This window comes from Magallana gigas, chromosome 3 (genome assembly GCF_963853765.1).
Source record: "Magallana gigas chromosome 3, xbMagGiga1.1, whole genome shotgun sequence".
Classification (NCBI taxonomy): Eukaryota; Metazoa; Mollusca; class Bivalvia; order Ostreida; family Ostreidae; genus Magallana; species Magallana gigas.
In genome coordinates, this window is record NC_088855.1 from 8,640,749 (window position 1) to 8,658,415 (window position 17,667).

Below are 17,667 nucleotides of genomic sequence, written 5' to 3' on the forward strand. Positions count from 1 at the left end.
TCCATTGCCAAAATCTCTAAAGGTCTCTTTGCTAATAAATTACCTAGTGATGGTCTGATGGTAGGGATCGGTGTCTTAGCGATCATGCATCTTTCACATCTTTCAATCCATCTTACAACATCGGCTATCATTCCTGGCCAGTAGCATCTTTTCTTTATAAGTGCCATTGTTCTCTCACGACCTTGGTGTCCGGAACTATCATGCAAAGACTCCATTATCTGTGGTCTAAGACATTCTGGTATAGCTAATTGCAAATACTCACCGTCCAAGCCTTTACTGGTCATGTACAACACACCATTTTTCAGTTGTAACAAATGAAACTTTCGAAGAAATTTCCTCACCTCTCTCCTTTCTCTTGAAATTTGTCTGGAAGTTGGTTTGTGACCAGTTTCCAACCATTGGAAAACTCTGTTGATATCTGGATCCTCCGTTTGAAGTTTTCTGAGTTCCTCATTTGTATATCCTGGTAAAATGGGGGTTAATTCCTTTCTTTCAATGATTTCAAGATCTTTGTCCGTTTCAAGTCTCTGATAATCTGTAATAATTTCTCTTAAAGAAGTAGATTGTGAGAAATCTGCTAAAATCTCTTCTGAATTACTTTCGCGGTACATTCTGCTAAGACTATCTGCATTTTTGTTCGCTTTTCCCGATCTATATCTGATATCAAAATTAAACTGTGCCAGCTCAGATGCCCATCTTAACTCACTAGCAGCTAATTTTGATGTCTTAAGGTAGCTAAGAGGGTTGTTGTCTGTGTATACAATAAAACTGCTACCCAGTAAATAGTCTCGAAACTTTTCGGTTATCGCCCATTTGAGTGCAAGTAACTCTAATTTCATTGAGCTATAATTCGACATGTTTCTCTCACCTGGTCTGAGACTTCTAGATGCATAAGAGATGACTACTTTTCCGGACTCCTGTTGCTGACTCAGAACTGCGCCCAATCCATCATAACTCGCATCAGTTTCAACAATAAATGGAGAGCTGAAGTTTGGAAAGCCTAAAACTGGAGTGCTCGTTAAACATGATTTAAGCTTTTCAAATGCATTGTCACAATCTGCATTCCATTTTTGTTTGAACGGAATTTCTTTTGTTACCATTTTCTTACCTGTGACCTTCTTCTCCTGTTTAGTTAGAACAGAATGAAGCGGAGCAGCAATCTGACTAAACCCCTTAATAAATTTCCGATAGTACCCGGCTAACCCTAAAAATGAACGAAGATCTTTTTCTGTCTGAGGTGTTTTCCAGTCTTTAATAACAGCAATTTTATCAGGGTTAACTTTGACACCATCTTCACTGACAACATGACCTAAATAATTCACCTCCTTGTGAAAAAAATGACACTTTGACGGTTTGATTTTTAGATTGTGAGCTCTTAACCTGTCAAACACAAATACAAGCCGTTCTAAATGTTCATCGAAAGACTGAGAAAAAATGAGAATATCATCGAGGTACAAAAGAAGAATTTCAAAATTCTTGTCACCCAAACAAGCTTCCATTAACCTTTGGAACGTACTTGGACTATTGCAAAGACCAAAAGGCATGCGAACAAACTCATACAAACCCAAAGGACCAACTCTAAAAGCTGTTTTGTGACAGTCATGCTCATCCATCTGTACCTGATAGAAACCCTGTGCCAGATCTAAAGCAGAAAAGAACTTTGCTCCATGAAGTGCATCCAATGCTTCTTCAATCCTTGGGATAGGAAACGCATCTTTTATCGTCTTAAGATTGAGTCGTCGATAGTCAACGCAAAGTCGTAAACTTCCGTCTTTCTTGCGCACCAGGACAACGGCAGCACCATAGGGACTTGTGCTTGGTCGGATTATGCCTTGCTTCAGGAGAGTCTGGATGTGCGACTTCACTTCCTCGATCTGATTAGGAGGGATGCGTCTATGTGGTAGTTTGATAGGGACTTCATCTGATGTAAGAATCTTATGTTTGACAGTATCAGTAAACCCTAAATCGTCACTGTTCTTAGAAAAAACATCTTGGTGAGTATTTAGAATTGAAATTCTATTTGCGCTGAACAGAAACTCTATAAATAGAATAAACACAGGTAAAATATACGGTACGCGATTCGCGCAAATACCACGTATAGTTTTAACCATTACAATATGTTAATTTGGCGTTCCATAATTTTTTTCTGCAATGATCGCTGTCTTCATAACTTGACCCGCATTAATCATCAAAGAGAGCATTCAATTGTTTAATTTACATATTTCTTTTTACAAATTGATAATTTTATTATGTCTCTGGTAAAAAGTAAGTAAAATTCACTAAATGACTGTTAACAGGTTAATGTAACTCTCAGTACGTTTATAGCTATAAAATCGTCTCCTACGCTGCTATGGGAATTAATTTGAGTCTGTCATCATCATGACAGTCGATAAATTCATTTCTGTCAGTTTCAGTCGCTGTAACGTTAGGTTTCGATCGAACGGTCGATAAACGGGGCGTGTAGGTTTCAGGGGTGGCAACTCCCTAAAAATTCTGTGTAAAATTGAGCAAAACAATTCCTGCAAGATAAGGCGGAAGGGGTATTGTTTTGACAGTAAGAGTTCGGTCATGCCTACAACCTGAGGCTGTGTAAATCATAGAAAAATTACAACCTACCGGATAAAAAAATTCCGTTTTGAAAGGGTTTCAAATTTACAATGCAGTATTGAATATCCTACTGGAAACAGATCTGTGAGGTAGCCCTTTGACAGTCTTTGTACATTATATTTGAATTCCATGATGTAAATGTGTCCATGTTGCTGTGTATCCTTTTTTGTGCACAACATAAACTGAGTGAATTTCACTTTAATTGTACATGGTACTATTAACTGATTAATGAACAGATGAACAGGTCCAGTACAATCTCTTGATTTAGCTATATAGCTTGAAAAAGCTATATATAGCTTTATAAAGCTATTCAGAGTAGCTTCATTTAGCTATTTTGTCATACATTTTTCTTAAATGTGTAATTATTTCAGTATGTATAAAAAATCGCACTTTAGTGCAGTGATAATTTTCAACTTTGAACTGTTCTGTAAACAATGCATGTAAAGATTACTCATAAGTTTGCGTCTCCTTAAGAGACTTTGCACAAAAAATTTTGGGGCAACTGATTCATGACCACACAGTTACTTCTTGAATGGAATATAAAGGAGGTCAGTTATGGTGAACAAGATAATTGATTGGTAATAATTTATCCCAATGAGAAGAAATCATACTTATCCACGCCTCATTGCACACAAAGTGGTGAACAGTTACCCAAACAATGGAAATATATTTTTTGCTTAAAAGTGTTTAAAAGCTGCAGTGTTAAAACTATCTTTAATTTGGGTCAAGTTTATAATGGTCAATGGCACAAATATGAGTAGCAAGTTAATTGCGATTTTTAGTCCATTTCTTACAATAAATATTTTCTTCAAAAACTGCATATAAATAGCTTTATTAAGCTATTTTGAATAGCTTTATAAAGCTATATAGCTTTTTCAAGCTATATAGCTAAATCAAGAGATTGTACTGGACCTGATGAAGTTAGGCACCAACTGCAACCCCCGTTTGATGGTTTGACTCCCATTTGGTGGTTAAATGCCCAAATGGTGTACCTATTTTAACTGTCGAATGGGACTCATTATCGTTCATATGGGATTACGTTTTTCTTCAGCATTAATTAAATAAAAAACACACAGGGCTGGGATAGATGTTTTAGATATAGATGACATGCACCTGAAATTTTATCAATAGGTCGCTCAATAAGCCAAATATAAAAAATTCTACCCCTACTATATATAAATACACAAGGTGTGCAACGCCATTTTGACCCCCTTGTCCATTCAGGCTTCAATTTGTCACATAAATCGGATATGCCTACCGGTTTTTGTGTAGCATTGAGTTCAAATATGATATTTCTCATCATACGTTTCCTCCTAAAGTTTAAATCCAACGCATCGATAATGCTATCAACTAAAATTCATGCAAACTTTGAATTTCGTCCCAAGGCTCGATAGCCATCAGCTGACGTCACGAAATTTTAGGTCCACACTGAATGCTCTAATACATGATATTTGACTTATTAAGCGACTGATTGATAAAAATTCATGTGCCTGTGGATAAATAATAAAAGGGTGGTTTTCTACTGAATAAAGATAAAATAATTTACACTCAAGTATGCATGTATAAACATTTATGGTTTACGGTGTGGCCATCTGTAGGGCGAACAAAGCAGAATCATAAGAAACATGCATAGTTGGATCCACCTGTCTATTTATTCATTACTCTAAAGAATGAGTCTAGACATTGTGATATCTCGTTAGTAGAGCAGACATCTCTCGACAATTTCCATCAAAGTAACAATGCTCCAAACAATTTGTCAAGAAAATAGCTTAAAAAACTGGTTACAAACTAGTTTTTAGAATCAGCAGAGATAGCAGCACTTTGTGCTGGCGAGCTGTGCTAACTCTAAAAACACTCACAATATAATATGTATAATGTTGCAACTGCATGGGCAAGAACAGCATAAGTTAACTAACTACAAACAGGATGGGGTATATGTTTCAGATAAATAATAATTAAGGGGGGGGGGGGTTACCAAATAGATGCATTATTGTAATTAAAAATGAATAAAAAATTTTTACACTCCAGTATACATGCATAAACATTTATAGTTTAGTTTGTGGCTGTGTGGAGCGCGAAGCCACTCAATCACAATTTCACAATTAAATTCATTTAAAACATGCACAGTTGATCCATCCAACTTATCAATTTATTTTTTGCCCTAAAGGTTATGTGCTCAGTCTAGACATTGTGATGTCACATTTGTTGAGCAGACATCTCAACAATTTCAATCAAAGAACCGGTAAACATGCTCCGAACAATTTGCCAAAAAAATTGCTTAAAACAACTAGTTGCAAACCAGTTTTTAGAATTAGCAAAATGTTATAGTCATCTTTTGAATGCATGACATTCTTAAAATACAGTTTACCTGTTCTCATGAGAACATGACATTGGTAGCCTTATGCAATTATAAAAAAAAATGTGGGTATGAATCTGGCAACAGAATTTCAGTATGTCAAAGAGAGCACTACAAATGTTGTTCAAACTTTCTCTTCCCCGTGGTGTTGTCATTAGAGCTCACAGTGTTTGCTGGTGCTTCACAGTGGAAAGCTTTGCTTACTTTTTATGCTCCTGCATAGTGCTAGCTGCAGGACTGTAGCTCCCGGTCTGAAAAAATTCGGATGGACGACCTGGTCGTCCATCCGAATTTTTTCAGACCGGGAGCTACAGTCCTGCAGCTAGCATAGTGCATATAAGCATTTCCCCATTATTTTGTTTGATTAATGTGGAGAACTTAGTGAATTATTAATTGCATCTCAGCTATGATTTAATTCAATTTTGTAAACTTCTTTCCCGGCCCTTTTTAGAAAGTGATTCATTTTAATTGAATAATTTTTATAATAGGGTGAACATGTTTATTGGAAAGCAATTTTAACACATAATTGTGCAAAAGAATGGAGTCTTCAAGCATTTCACCAGTCAAGCCGACTTCAACAAGCTTTGCCAGCAAAGTGAAAGCACTATTAATGAGGGCGTGGCGGGAACGTTGGAGTGATCACCAGTGGGGAGTCCATCTCAAGTCAGTGGTCAACAGCTGTAATGGAGACTCCAAAGAGCTGCCAGGTCAGAATTCAATAACCATGTCCAAAATTAAGGCCAATAAAGTTGTTTGCCCTCTTTTGACTCAGTGCATAAAGTTAAACTTTGAATTGGTAGATAAGGAAATTATTTTCTTTTTTAAATTGGCTTCATAATTTAATCAATAATTTGTGACGTCAACAAACAGTTGGATATCAAAGCAAAAAAAATATTAATAATTAATTAGATTCTGTCTCAGATTGCAAAAAAATAGAAATATATTCAGTCAAGATGGTGTTTTTCATTAATAGGCAGGTCACAATGATTTTTATTTTTCTTCAGAAATTCTACTGCAGCAGGCATTAGTTGGACCCAATCCCAATGCTCTGATTATCGGCTATCTCCAGCATATTGTATTGTCACAAGTATGCTTTATTCTACTGATTTTAATATTTTGTATGAATAATGATGATTTATTTGATTCTTGCTTCATTATGAAAATATATGGAATTACAAAGTTATTTAGCTGACTGAAACATTTTTGAAAAAATTTAAATGACCTTTCTATTTTCAGATGATCCCACCATGCTCTGCATTAAATTTAATTCAGAAGTACGATGATATAAGTAAACCATATTGCACTATTGGACTGATAGAGCTTACAGATGCCATAGCTTGTAACATCAGGTTATTTTAAATTATCATACAGTAATATACAATTTCGGACCTACATGGGCATGTGTGTCTATTGGTCAATGTTTATAGTGCAGATGGCATAAACTGCTGAAAGATTTAATTCCCATCACAACACTGTTGAATAGAGGAATGTATGGTGTTAAGTGACCATCATGTGTGATAATCATACAAATGTATATGAAGTTGCAGAAATGGGAAAATCTGTAACATTAATAATTTGCATCAGTAATTTTTTTGCGATTTAAAATGTTTCTTACAGATAACGATACAGGATATAATTTCTGCGTATTGAATTATTTGCAATTTAAAAGAGATCGCGAACATTAGATCATCGCAAAAATTAGGGGATATACCGGTATGGTATAATAAATTCTGAGTCTGAAGTTTGTAGGGTTTTTCTTGAGACAGACATTTTACTTCCAGTGTCACAAGTGGTATGGAATCCAGCGTTGTCCTCTGTAAATGTCTCCAGAAGACGCTCCACTGGCTGATGATGTGCATCCTCCAGTCCATGAAGGCTATGAAAGACTCCCAACAGCAGCAGGAGTACATCAGCATCATAGACGCCGCGAGTGTCGCCGCCCTCCACATAGCTGATAACACCACGGTACAGGCCTTGTTATACGTCGCCATGTCAGAGGATCAGGGTAAGGAACCACAGTGGTGTTCTCAGTACTTTCTTGATAAAGCTGTTGAAGCTGATTCAGTGAAGTAGAATCCTTGAAAAAAGTTGTAGAATGTATTTCTGTAATGTTTTAAGCAGATAGGTATTGATACACCAACAGTCTCTCTCAATGAAGGCGATGGAGCTATTTAGTTGTAACAGAGTCATAGAAAAAGGTTTTTAATGTACTGTACCTCAATTAAGTTATTTTACGTTACACAACATTTGTTTTGTATTGATACACCTTACATATGTACCACTGTCTATATTTTTCTGTATTGCAGTTTGAGAGAGACAGGTTGTATTTGTAATACATGTAAAAAAAATTTCTAGACACATCTGTGGTAAAAAAGAATTGATTTCTCTTTATAACGGTAATCTGACATTTTCAATGATAATTGTGTTTTGTTGATGACAGGGAGTAGTATACATCTGGGGTTTTTTAACACACCTGTGTCATTGGCTGTATGTTTCTGTAATGCAGTATAAAAGATATGAATTGTACATGGGTTTTTTGATAATTTATGTGTCTAAGGTTTCTAACTATTTACAGATAACTTCCGCGATTATGAACAGGCGGTGATCAATGTGCGAGGTACCCTGAGCCAGCCGGTGTCTGACATGCTGCCCTCACAGACCAAACAGAAAGTACTGATAGCTCAGCAAACCATGTCAAAGTAAGACTAAATGGAAAGAACTGATAGCTCAGCAAACCATGTCAAAGTAAGACCAAACAGAAAGTACTAATAGCTCAGCAAACCATGTCAAAGTAAGACCAAACAGAAAGTACTGATAGCTCAGCAAACCATGTCAAAGTAAGACCGAATGTAAAGTACTGATAGCTCAGCAAACCATGTCAAAGTACCGGTAAATGCATGTAAAACACATTTATATATTCATAGTTTCCCTACTACAGAGTACATTTACCTGTAAAAAATTAAAGCAATTTACCTAAATAAAAAACCATTCTCTTTTCCACCTGTATCATTAACAGTGTTTTTGTTATTTTGAGTGGAAGTATGTCCTTTGACTGACCATATACATGCACATGAATATTTAATGCATATTGTAGACTACCAAAAGCCTTCATAAAGATAACACATTACTGTATCTGTTCGAATAATTATATAATTAACAGAGTTCAAGACATGGCCCTACCCAGCCAGCCACTGTGCGAGGTGTCCCACCTAGGAATCTGTCCCACCATCAACACACTGGTCACTCTTGAGGCAGTGCTGAACCCCTCCAGTGACGTCCAGCCATTCATTGACCAGCTGTGTGTGTCAGAGAGACTCCTGGTAGGTCATTAGTGGGGGCACCCTGAGGGGGAACTAGTAGTCCCTTTTTCATTCTTCAATTGAAATTGGGACAGCAGAAGGGCTAACAGTCACCCTAGTCACATTTCTCTTACAATTTGATATAATGACTGTAAAGGTGATTGCTCTGTTGATTGGTGTTATCAGTGACCCAAAATGAAATATATCAACAGTTTGGTGTGAATTACACAGCCAGGTACATGTATATTGCAAGGGTTGCTGGGGAAAAAAAGAAATTATGACAATATGAAATTTTTACCCATCATTTTCATAGGAGTGACACCTACTGGTCAATTTTATGTGTAATAAAATTTCTACAAGAAGTGGAAGGTCAAAGCACTAATGTAATTATTGATACATGTACCAGTACTGTTTGATTAAGGTCAGACGACACGTTCCTCGAGAATCTTTTTTGTATCTCCTCGTATTAATTAAAGAGTTCCAATAAAAAAATATTAATTTTATAATTACTTTAAAAATGATTAAAATATACTTGAATTTGGTCATATGTGTACATGGTCGAGTGGTTAGAACCGTGGCCGCTCACTGACAGAAGCGTATAGGTTCTAGAGGTCGTGAGTTCAAAGCCCCGCCCCGGCGGAGATATATTTCTAATTTAGTGAATTTCGCTGTGCTGTAGAGTTTATTTTTATATCAGCAATGCAAGTGTATTTTCAAGAAGATTACTTAGGAAATTGCATACTCTAGTATTTTGCAGAAATGCCTGGTAAGGTACCCTAATTTTTTGCAAGAAAGCCTGTCAAAGTAGTAGTAAACCATTAACAAATTCCTGGGAAAAGTTATCTAAAATTGAGGAAAATGTCGTCTGACCTTAAGGGGACTTTCATTTTATTGAAGCATCTTCCAAGACCTTCCCTTTACTGTGAGATTTTAAGGGCCTGCTTTATGGGATTAAACAACTGTGCAGACACCCCAGAGGAGTTGAAGTGGGCTGCTTTCACTTATCTCAAGGTATTTCATGTTCTCTGAACTGTATGAGGTTTATTTGTGGGAGAAAATTTGTCCCCAAAGATTCAAAAGTACATGTTCATGAAGGTACATTTACTTTTTTTCAATTTTTAATTGTCTTGCGATTTCTTAAAAGATGACTATTTAAATAATATTAAAAACATTTTTTGCAGTTAAATTTTGTTTGTTTGTTTTAATACTATATATAGCAGAAAATAGCATCCAACAATCTAATTCAGTTACATTAAATGGGTTGATTACTATTGGTATATTTACTGCTGTGATAACTGACTTGAGTTTGTTATATTTACTGAAGCTGCCCCAGGCTCTGCGCTACATGAAACAACAGTCACCGAACCAAGACATTGGGGAGGACCTGTACCAAGGACTGAGTGAGCTCATGAACTCAGTGCCCCTCCTGGACCTCGTGGAAATCAAACTCAAGTGAGTCTCAGAGCTTAGTCAGTTGATATTAGTACTTATTAGGTTTGTTAAATTTCTGTAAACAGTCAGTAACAAACCTAATAAGTGTTTTGTTTTGTCGAGGACCCTAAATTTGATATGTAAACAACAAAAGATAATATATACTAATTAAATTCATATGCTTATTCTCTAATTTTGTACCTTTCTCGTCAGTCGTCTGTGCAATCCTGGATGCCATTGTATATAGGATCGTTTTATTACGTCACGGGCAAAAGGGGAGTCACTCTAAATATTTTGGGGCTTAAAAATTAAAGGTATGGTTGAACGTTTGTGTTAAAAATAAGCTAAAATAACGTTACGTCCGCCATGTTGCCAAATAAATTTTAACGCCTGCCGTGTAAAGAAATTTATAAGGCAACCATGTGACGCGATTCATCCAATGATGTCGAGACATTCTAGTCCGAGGCAAAACAAACAAAAACAGTGTACAATGTACTGGTACCTTAAAATCTTGTTTGTTGGAGGGTAATTTGAAGCAATTTTTAAAACAAAGAGGCTAAGGAAGCTGGATGGTAAAGAAATTACCTTTATCTGGCTTAAACTTTGAAATATTTTTAAAATTTTGGCAATAAACTATTATTCAGTGAAGAAAAATATTTTAGCATTAAAATTTGTACATTTTCCTATATCTTTATACACAGCTCTCCATCTAAAGGAGGTTAATATAGCCTTTAAATGGCCACGGCCATCCAGCCTTCCTAAGGTGGACATGATTATTTGGTAGCTAGATTGCAAACCTTACTTTACAAAGTATCAGTATTTATAATCACGTTTACAGAATGTCAAACTTCAAAAGGATTTAAATTCTTCTATATTTGGAAAAAATACAGGGGTATGATTACTCTAAGAAAGAACTAATAGTGACTTTCAAAGCTGAACAGTCATTAGAGTTTTCTTGGTTTGGCATATTGACTTAACAGATAGTTCCATTTATATACATGTTTTCTGTACGTGAAGGTGTGAATGCCTTAAGTTCTTGATTGGAGAATTCAGCAAAAACGATCTACTGGATAAAGCTCAGACACAACAACTCATGAACAGGAGGTAAAATACTTGTACATGTGTATAAATTTACTTGAAATGCTTAGAGTAACCATGTACACCAATCAATGCTATATAATTTTTGCTGTTTTAATCTGGAAAATGTTTCGTAATAGAAGGTCATACAGGAGCAAATTTATTATAGGAATGTTTGCTGTAACCACGTTTTACTGTAATTAAGACTATTTATGAATGTCAATAGCCAGGTGTGTTTAAATTTTTATTTATGAATTTTAATAGCTCGGTGTACCATCATTTTAATTTCAGGAGTGCTGACTGTGGGACCAAGATTGAAACAAGTAGCCATGCTTCACCGATTCAGATCATTCGCAATGAGCAGCAGCTTCCAAAAATCATTAAGGTTACCTTTAAGTATGGTGTTATCAGACCAGTGGCGGTCTCAGATGCTATTGGCTGTTTTGAATAGCGATTTCTGCAGCTTTAATAACGTTGTTCTATATTGAATTTGTCTACTGTCTTTTTTGATGTTTAGTTTATGGATAGCAAAAATAGGTCAATACGTGACCAGATTTACTAGATAGAAAGAAGAAATAGTTAAAACATGTTTTAAAGATGGAAAACGAATGCATTGTTATCAAATGTCTGTATTGATTTCTAGGCACAGTTGACCTAGTTTGCCACTATTCTTTATGAATGCTTTTAGCTATTGACTGTGGCTTCTGCACACTTTGTTTCTCATAACTTTGTTGATCTGTAGGCAGCTTTGATTATATACTGTATATATACATGATTCAGAGAGACCAGTCATTCCTGTCCAAAATAAACAAAATTGCCAATTTTCCCAGAATTTAGATGCTGATCAAATGCTTGCCATCTCAAAAGAATGCCAAATGGATTTGAGGTGAAATCAGGAATGGCTGGTTGAATTTGCTTGCTGTGATTGTTTTGGTTTTTTGCAGGGTCTGAGTAATTTCTCTCATCTTGACCCAGGAAAAGAAAGTGCTGTACGTCTATATTTTAGCTTTTTAAGCTCTTGGTGCCAGAGGCATTAGAGAGCTTTTCTGATCAGAACTTGTCTGGATAGTCAGTCATATCATTATGTATGTAAAGATTTTCTTATGCATCTAAATTTGAAAAGAGTATGACATTTCTATCTGCAAGGTTTTTGGTATCCAGATTAATTATTTATTTCAAGTTGCATTGAATTTGAAACTGCCAATGTTAATGCTATAAAGTGTTACAAGTGAGTATGGTAATCTGTTATCATTTTCATATATTTACAGTATGTAATGTAGCTAATTTTTCATTATACACATGTACTAACTCTACTTTGAAATACATGTACAAGAAAATGACATTTTCTTCACAGATTTTGTTTCATTTATGAACATGAATGATATTTTCATTTACCTGGTAACATCCTGTAATATGAAAAATTCAAATTGTGGAAAGGAAAAAAATTGCCTTTACAAAAAATCAATAATTACTCTTTTTCAATGAATTAAGAATAGGTATATGCTTCTAGTTCTTTTGTATTTGTGTGTATGACTCTACTCTCACTAACTTCAACACTGTGTCTGCTCTGCATGCTTTACACTCTTACTACTTGGTGCCCACCCCAAGGTCATGTCAAGGTCACTGAAGTGTTCCTTCCTATTACTTCACAGACACTGGACAATGCTGACGCCTCTAAGACCCCAAGTGATATGATGAGTCTGTTGTGTCTGTTGACGTCGGGGAGGAACCTGGACTTTATCCTGGCTGTAGCGTCCTCTACTGGGAAACTTCTGGGACTGGCCAGCAAACTAGTCAAGTAGGTCACAAGAATGTGGGATAACCGTAGATGTAGGTCAATTATTTGGTCCAATCTCCCTGATATATCTATGTCAGAAATGAGGGATGTGATTGGCTGAGGAAGAAAAAGGAAGAAATATTAATTAGTTGTGGGTCTGCACTGATATCAAGACTGGCGGTGTTTTCACTTTCAAATCTGTTGAAATCAGTGTTTCTGCTGAAAAATCACATCCCTTTGAAATATCAAGGAACAATAGTTGCATTCATGATGGGGAAAGGTGAAGTATATAACCTGTATATTTTTGTTACATTTATCAGGAAGACTTGTACAAACTGTTTTTTTTGTTCCAGGATTAATGAATTTGCAAAGCAGACCCAAGGAGAAATGGGGAAAATGGCCCAGACCAGAATCATGCTGTTTGACATTTCCTTTCTGATGTTGTGCCACATCTCCCAAGTCTATGGACTAGAGGTAAACTTGCAACTTTCAAAGTTCTTATACATGTACTTTTTTGGCGTATGATTAGAAAAAGCCTATTACTGCATGTTCTTTCTCATGTACTTGTATTATTCTTAATTGCTCTTCCCATCTTGTTGTAGATAATTGCCCCATCCCCAGAATATTCTGATTCTTTTTTTGCCCATTGGGCCACTCGATGTCTACCAGAAGACGGGAAATACAAGTGTATTGATAACTTCACACCAACGGACCAAGGCAAGGTGGATTTACTGATCCAGCATCTCATCTCTGGTGTGGACGTGAACAAACTCAAGTAAGAAGACTAAAGGGATGAATTGTTAGGAAAAAACTTTTGTGTCTCCTAAAATTGAAAATTGTCAGCTAAAGTTGAAAATGATATAAATTCAAATACGGTATAATAGCAGTTTAATTAAAAGTTCAATTTTCTAGTTGTGGTAATTTGTTCACACTTGCAAGTATTAGTAATTTTCACTGTTTATTTGCAGCATTACAAGGATGAATGAGTATTGTTTGAACTTTCCGTTGGCTCTACAAGAGATTCTGATTGCCTGGGAGCATGGGGCCGTGTCTGCAGACTCTATCAAGGTCAAACTGACAGTGTCTGAACGCACTGTGTAACTCAGAAATGATTATAAAGTACCTTGGTTATTTATAGAATACAGTTTTGAACATACAGTATGTTTAATGTTCCCAACATACATACAGTGTACATGAGAACACCTTGCTTTTATACATAAAAACAAATCTATATATTTACAATAACTCTTGTTCTCAACATAATTATATCAACATGAAAGCACCTTGCTTTTATGCACAATAACCTTCTGAATTCATTGTAAATTCAGGTTCCCATCATACATTTATATGTATATTAGATCACCTTGTTTATTTATACACATACACTTCTAAGCAGGCAGTAAGTTGATGGTATTTTGTTTTCAACATAGATGTATATTAAAGTGTCCTACTTACAAGTACCTACACGTACTATTGAATACATTGTAATTTTATGGTTCCCAATATTTATACGAGAGCACATTGCTTACTTAACAATATTTTTCTCTATTAAACAGATGATTATGGAGCATATTAAGAACAAAATGTGCTGCATTCCCATTGTGCTGTGTGCTTGGCTGTGCAGTTACATTAGTATGATCCCAGATAAAGCCAGGGAGAAGCCATTACAGATGATTCAAATGTTACAAACACCAGCAATGAATCCAGATCCTGACCTTAATTATAATGAAAGGTAATCACAATAATTAATATCTAATAAGTCATGTACCGTAGTACTATTGTAAAGTTGATTTACATGTAATTAGATTATACTTTGTATTTTTTCAATTGTGACTCATTAATAGATATATAGTAACTTGAATTTGTGCAAGTTTCAAAATTACAGAAAAATCATTCAGATTTCAGTTGTTTATCAAAAAACGTTCTGTTCATTCGTCTTTTATGACTTTTCAGGTCTCGACCATGCCCCATGAGCAGTCTAGTTCAATTTTATTTAAAGATAAAGTAATCACCAGTTGTAAAATAAATATAATTGGAGTTGTATTGCTTTTTTTTTAAAATTCAGATATGCTTTGATGACACCAATCCTTCACAAACTTATAAATGACATCTTACCAGTGTCGAAACGGGTGAACTACATCAACTATGTACCATCTGACAAGCTGCCGAGTGAGGTCATGGATGAATGCATCAAGGGAGTGTTTCGACGTGGTTGGCTGGACATGAAGTCTGTGCAGACGTTGGAGTATCTCCTTAATCTCTGCGGATCTGATTGGTTCTGTGACAGATGTATTGAGGTATCGTGTAATCCCACTTGATTAACCAATGTCTATTCATCAAACCCTTGAAATTTTTTGTTCATTGTAGAGGTAACTACAGTACTGTACTTATTTTCCTAATTCCTTAGATTTATTACTACCGTATATTTAAGAAGATTTGCATATTTCTGTTAAATGTAAAAAAAAAAAAAATTGTTTGATTAACTGGGAATACTAGACATAAATCTTAAATTTCATGTCAGTTGTAAAAATATGGCCAAAAGCTTGGTGTGAAATGTAAGACATCTGGTGGCATTTTACAAGCATGGAAATCTTTGCGTCTCTGATTTGACAGGCAATGTTGGAGAGCAGCCGCCTAGAGGACCTGATGAAGGCCCTGAGTCTGGTCTTTGCTATATTTCATATGGACCTGGAGCACATCACCCTCAGTCTTCTGTTCCACACCCTGCCCCGTCTCCTACAGACCACAGGGTACCACAACTTGCTTAGCGACCCCCGAGGAAACACTCTGGCCAAGCTCTCTGTTATGATTCTTGTGTCGGCCCAGAACTCAAAAAATGCTGAGAAAGGTGAAGTGAATATTAAACTCAGCCTTGTAGATTAATAGATCAATGAAATGATCAAATTATTATTAAATATTATTAAAAAAAAAAAAAAGGAATTCACAGATAATGGCATTTTAAAAAATTGGCATCAATTGATATTAGATTTCATTTACTCATATGAATTAGATACTATCCCTCATTTGAGAAGAGGAAGAAAGAGATCTAGAAAGGAAGTTGAGCTAGAGGTCGGTTTAGTTTCTTTTCATGACATTTGTGTCTTTATTAAGATGTTTGCTAATGAATACAAACATCGCAATACTTTTCCAAAACACTGATTCATTACAATTATATAATGTATAGGACATGGAGGAAACTGAATGTAGACCAGTCAAGCGTAGCAAGTCTTCATCGTTGGAGCCTCAGCTGACATTGGACTCGGAAGGATTTAACTTTGGTGGGTAAATTCTTTAATCCTCCATTATAAGCAACTTGATCTAAATGTATAACAGAGATATCTATTGTCTCTATTGTGTCACTACTGTGCAGGTTTCAATGTTTTCTAAAAGCATCTGTGGATGTCATTAATAGTTTGTAATTTTATCCATGCAATAACCTCAAGCTTTTTGGGATTTCCCTTATTACATGTACATTGACCTTATTTTTATGTCTGACATATATTAAGATACATATATCTATTTTATGTATGTAAATCCCTATTGCAGATTTTTTGACAGCCAAAGAAGATGGAGAGACTTCCCCAACTTTTGACACCAAGGACCCCCTTAATAAATCACTGGGTAGGTTTATAGCTAATTGACGAACATGTACATGTATTCGTTGATCTTTTTCGCCTTTCGTATATAATTAGTACAATATAAAACTTTCAGATAAAGGATATATGTATATTTGTCCAGTTCTGAAGCAAACTTGCTCAACATTGCATTAGGTTAAAGTGTGTCAGCATAAGAGTGGTAGAATTAGTGTAATGGTCATTTAAGTCTTTCAAGTAATACTGTACTTTTGCTTATTTTGTTTGGACTTAAACTCAGAGTGAAAAGGCCCTTTCACAAAGGAATTTGATGCAACAACAGATGACAGTGTCCTGTTATTTTGAATTTAAAATGCATAATACAGACAAGGTTACTGAATAATTGTGTAGTGTTATCAGAATCTAAGACAGCATGTTATTGAACAGAAACTTTCATGAAGATTGTCATTACTTTGAATAGTTACAAGTATAGTAAGAAAGGGGGAATGATAAAATGTATATGAAAATTTATGGCTGGACCGGGAATCGAACCCAGGACTCCAGTAATTCTAGTCAGGAGCTTTACAGCTATATAAGCTACCCAAGCCAACAAGTAATATTCAACTTGATGTTTTGTTTTTTGCAGCAAACCTGATGCGTTTAATGAATGCCTTGTCACAGGACAGCCAGGTTTCCCCACGGATGAGCTTCATCATCAACTTTGTCCGTGAAGCCATCAACTGTGGCAGTCAGAACGCCAAGTTCACCCTGCAGTTTATGCCTCCACAAATGGTAGGTGAAACAAATTTGGAACAGACTTTAAACAGTATAAACTGAAGAACACATAATGACTTGTAATTGTTTTCTTGAATGGCATAGTTGAGGTTATTCTTAGAATTACACACATGTGTAATAACAATCAAGATGTGATTTGAAAAAAAACCTTGACACCACATGCAAGATAGTATTACATAACTATCATTGTAAAAACTTTGGTCATCTTTAACATAATGAGAGAGCATAAGGTAATGTTTATGTGCTCTTTTTGCTTGAACCAAACAATATGCTTGAATTTTACAGGTGTCCAATCTCCTCAAAAGTGTCCAAGGAGTGTTCAACAACAGACACATTCTTCAGATCTGTGACCTGTCCACCAGCATAGGGAGAAAAGTAGCCACACAGGCCATCTGTCAGAACTCTCGGCTACAGGGGCCAGCTAACAGTGCAAAAACAGGGACAGTAAATAGTACATGACCGAGGACCACTCCAGTGCTTACAAACCAATGGTGCAACAGGCTCCTCTTGTGAGCTACATGTAAATTGTAGACACAAAGAGGCAATCCATATTTCATGGAAACAAGTTGCTGGAATAGATTCTTGGTTTTCAATGTGTTCATTGACTATATATAGAATACACATAAGTCAGTTGTCACAAGACAGCTGTTCATCTAAAAGATAAAAAATCATCTGGATGAGACTACATGTATTTTTTATGAAATAAAAAAAAATTCATACCTTGATTTATCTTTATCTAAAATCATATTATAA

General features: G+C 35.7%; 1 protein-coding gene across 3 annotated transcripts; it reads left to right on the forward strand.

The window, feature by feature from the left end:
- The first annotated feature begins 2,672 nt into the window (after positions 1 to 2,672).
- LOC105317688 (mediator of RNA polymerase II transcription subunit 24) lies at positions 2,673 to 17,633 on the forward strand. 3 transcript variants are annotated; one of them, XM_011414418.4, is made up of 24 exons: positions 2,673 to 2,696; positions 5,452 to 5,670; positions 5,968 to 6,050; positions 6,200 to 6,312; positions 6,745 to 6,968; positions 7,539 to 7,662; positions 8,124 to 8,283; positions 9,160 to 9,273; positions 9,587 to 9,714; positions 10,711 to 10,797; positions 11,062 to 11,155; positions 11,715 to 11,759; positions 12,423 to 12,568; positions 12,901 to 13,021; positions 13,150 to 13,322; positions 13,516 to 13,615; positions 14,104 to 14,279; positions 14,613 to 14,844; positions 15,161 to 15,395; positions 15,558 to 15,616; positions 15,732 to 15,825; positions 16,094 to 16,168; positions 16,766 to 16,911; positions 17,200 to 17,633. In XM_011414418.4, the coding sequence occupies exons 2-24, from the start codon at positions 5,502 to 5,504 to the stop codon at positions 17,371 to 17,373; spliced, it is 3,072 nt and encodes a 1,023-aa protein (XP_011412720.3). In that variant the 5' UTR covers positions 2,673 to 2,696; positions 5,452 to 5,501; the 3' UTR covers positions 17,374 to 17,633. The 3 variants fall into 3 exon arrangements, with proteins under 3 accessions (XP_011412720.3, XP_065934431.1, XP_065934432.1); XM_066078359.1 differs by lacking the exon at positions 2,673 to 2,696 and having other exon boundaries at positions 5,342 to 5,670; XM_066078360.1 differs by lacking the exons at positions 2,673 to 2,696; positions 11,715 to 11,759 and having other exon boundaries at positions 5,343 to 5,670.
- Positions 17,634 to 17,667: the final 34 nt, after the last annotated feature.

Excerpts from the sequence above, each read along its gene's own strand:
- LOC105317688 (XM_011414418.4), top strand. The coding sequence starts at position 5,502 with ATGGAGTCTTCAAGCATTTCACCAGTCAAGCCGACTTCAACAAGCTTT. Across the intron at positions 12,569-12,900 it reads CTGGCCAGCAAACTAGTCAA|GATTAATGAATTTGCAAAGC; the intron begins GTAGGTCACAAG and ends TTTTTGTTCCAG. Across the intron at positions 13,616-14,103 it reads TGTCTGCAGACTCTATCAAG|ATGATTATGGAGCATATTAA; the intron begins GTCAAACTGACA and ends TCTATTAAACAG.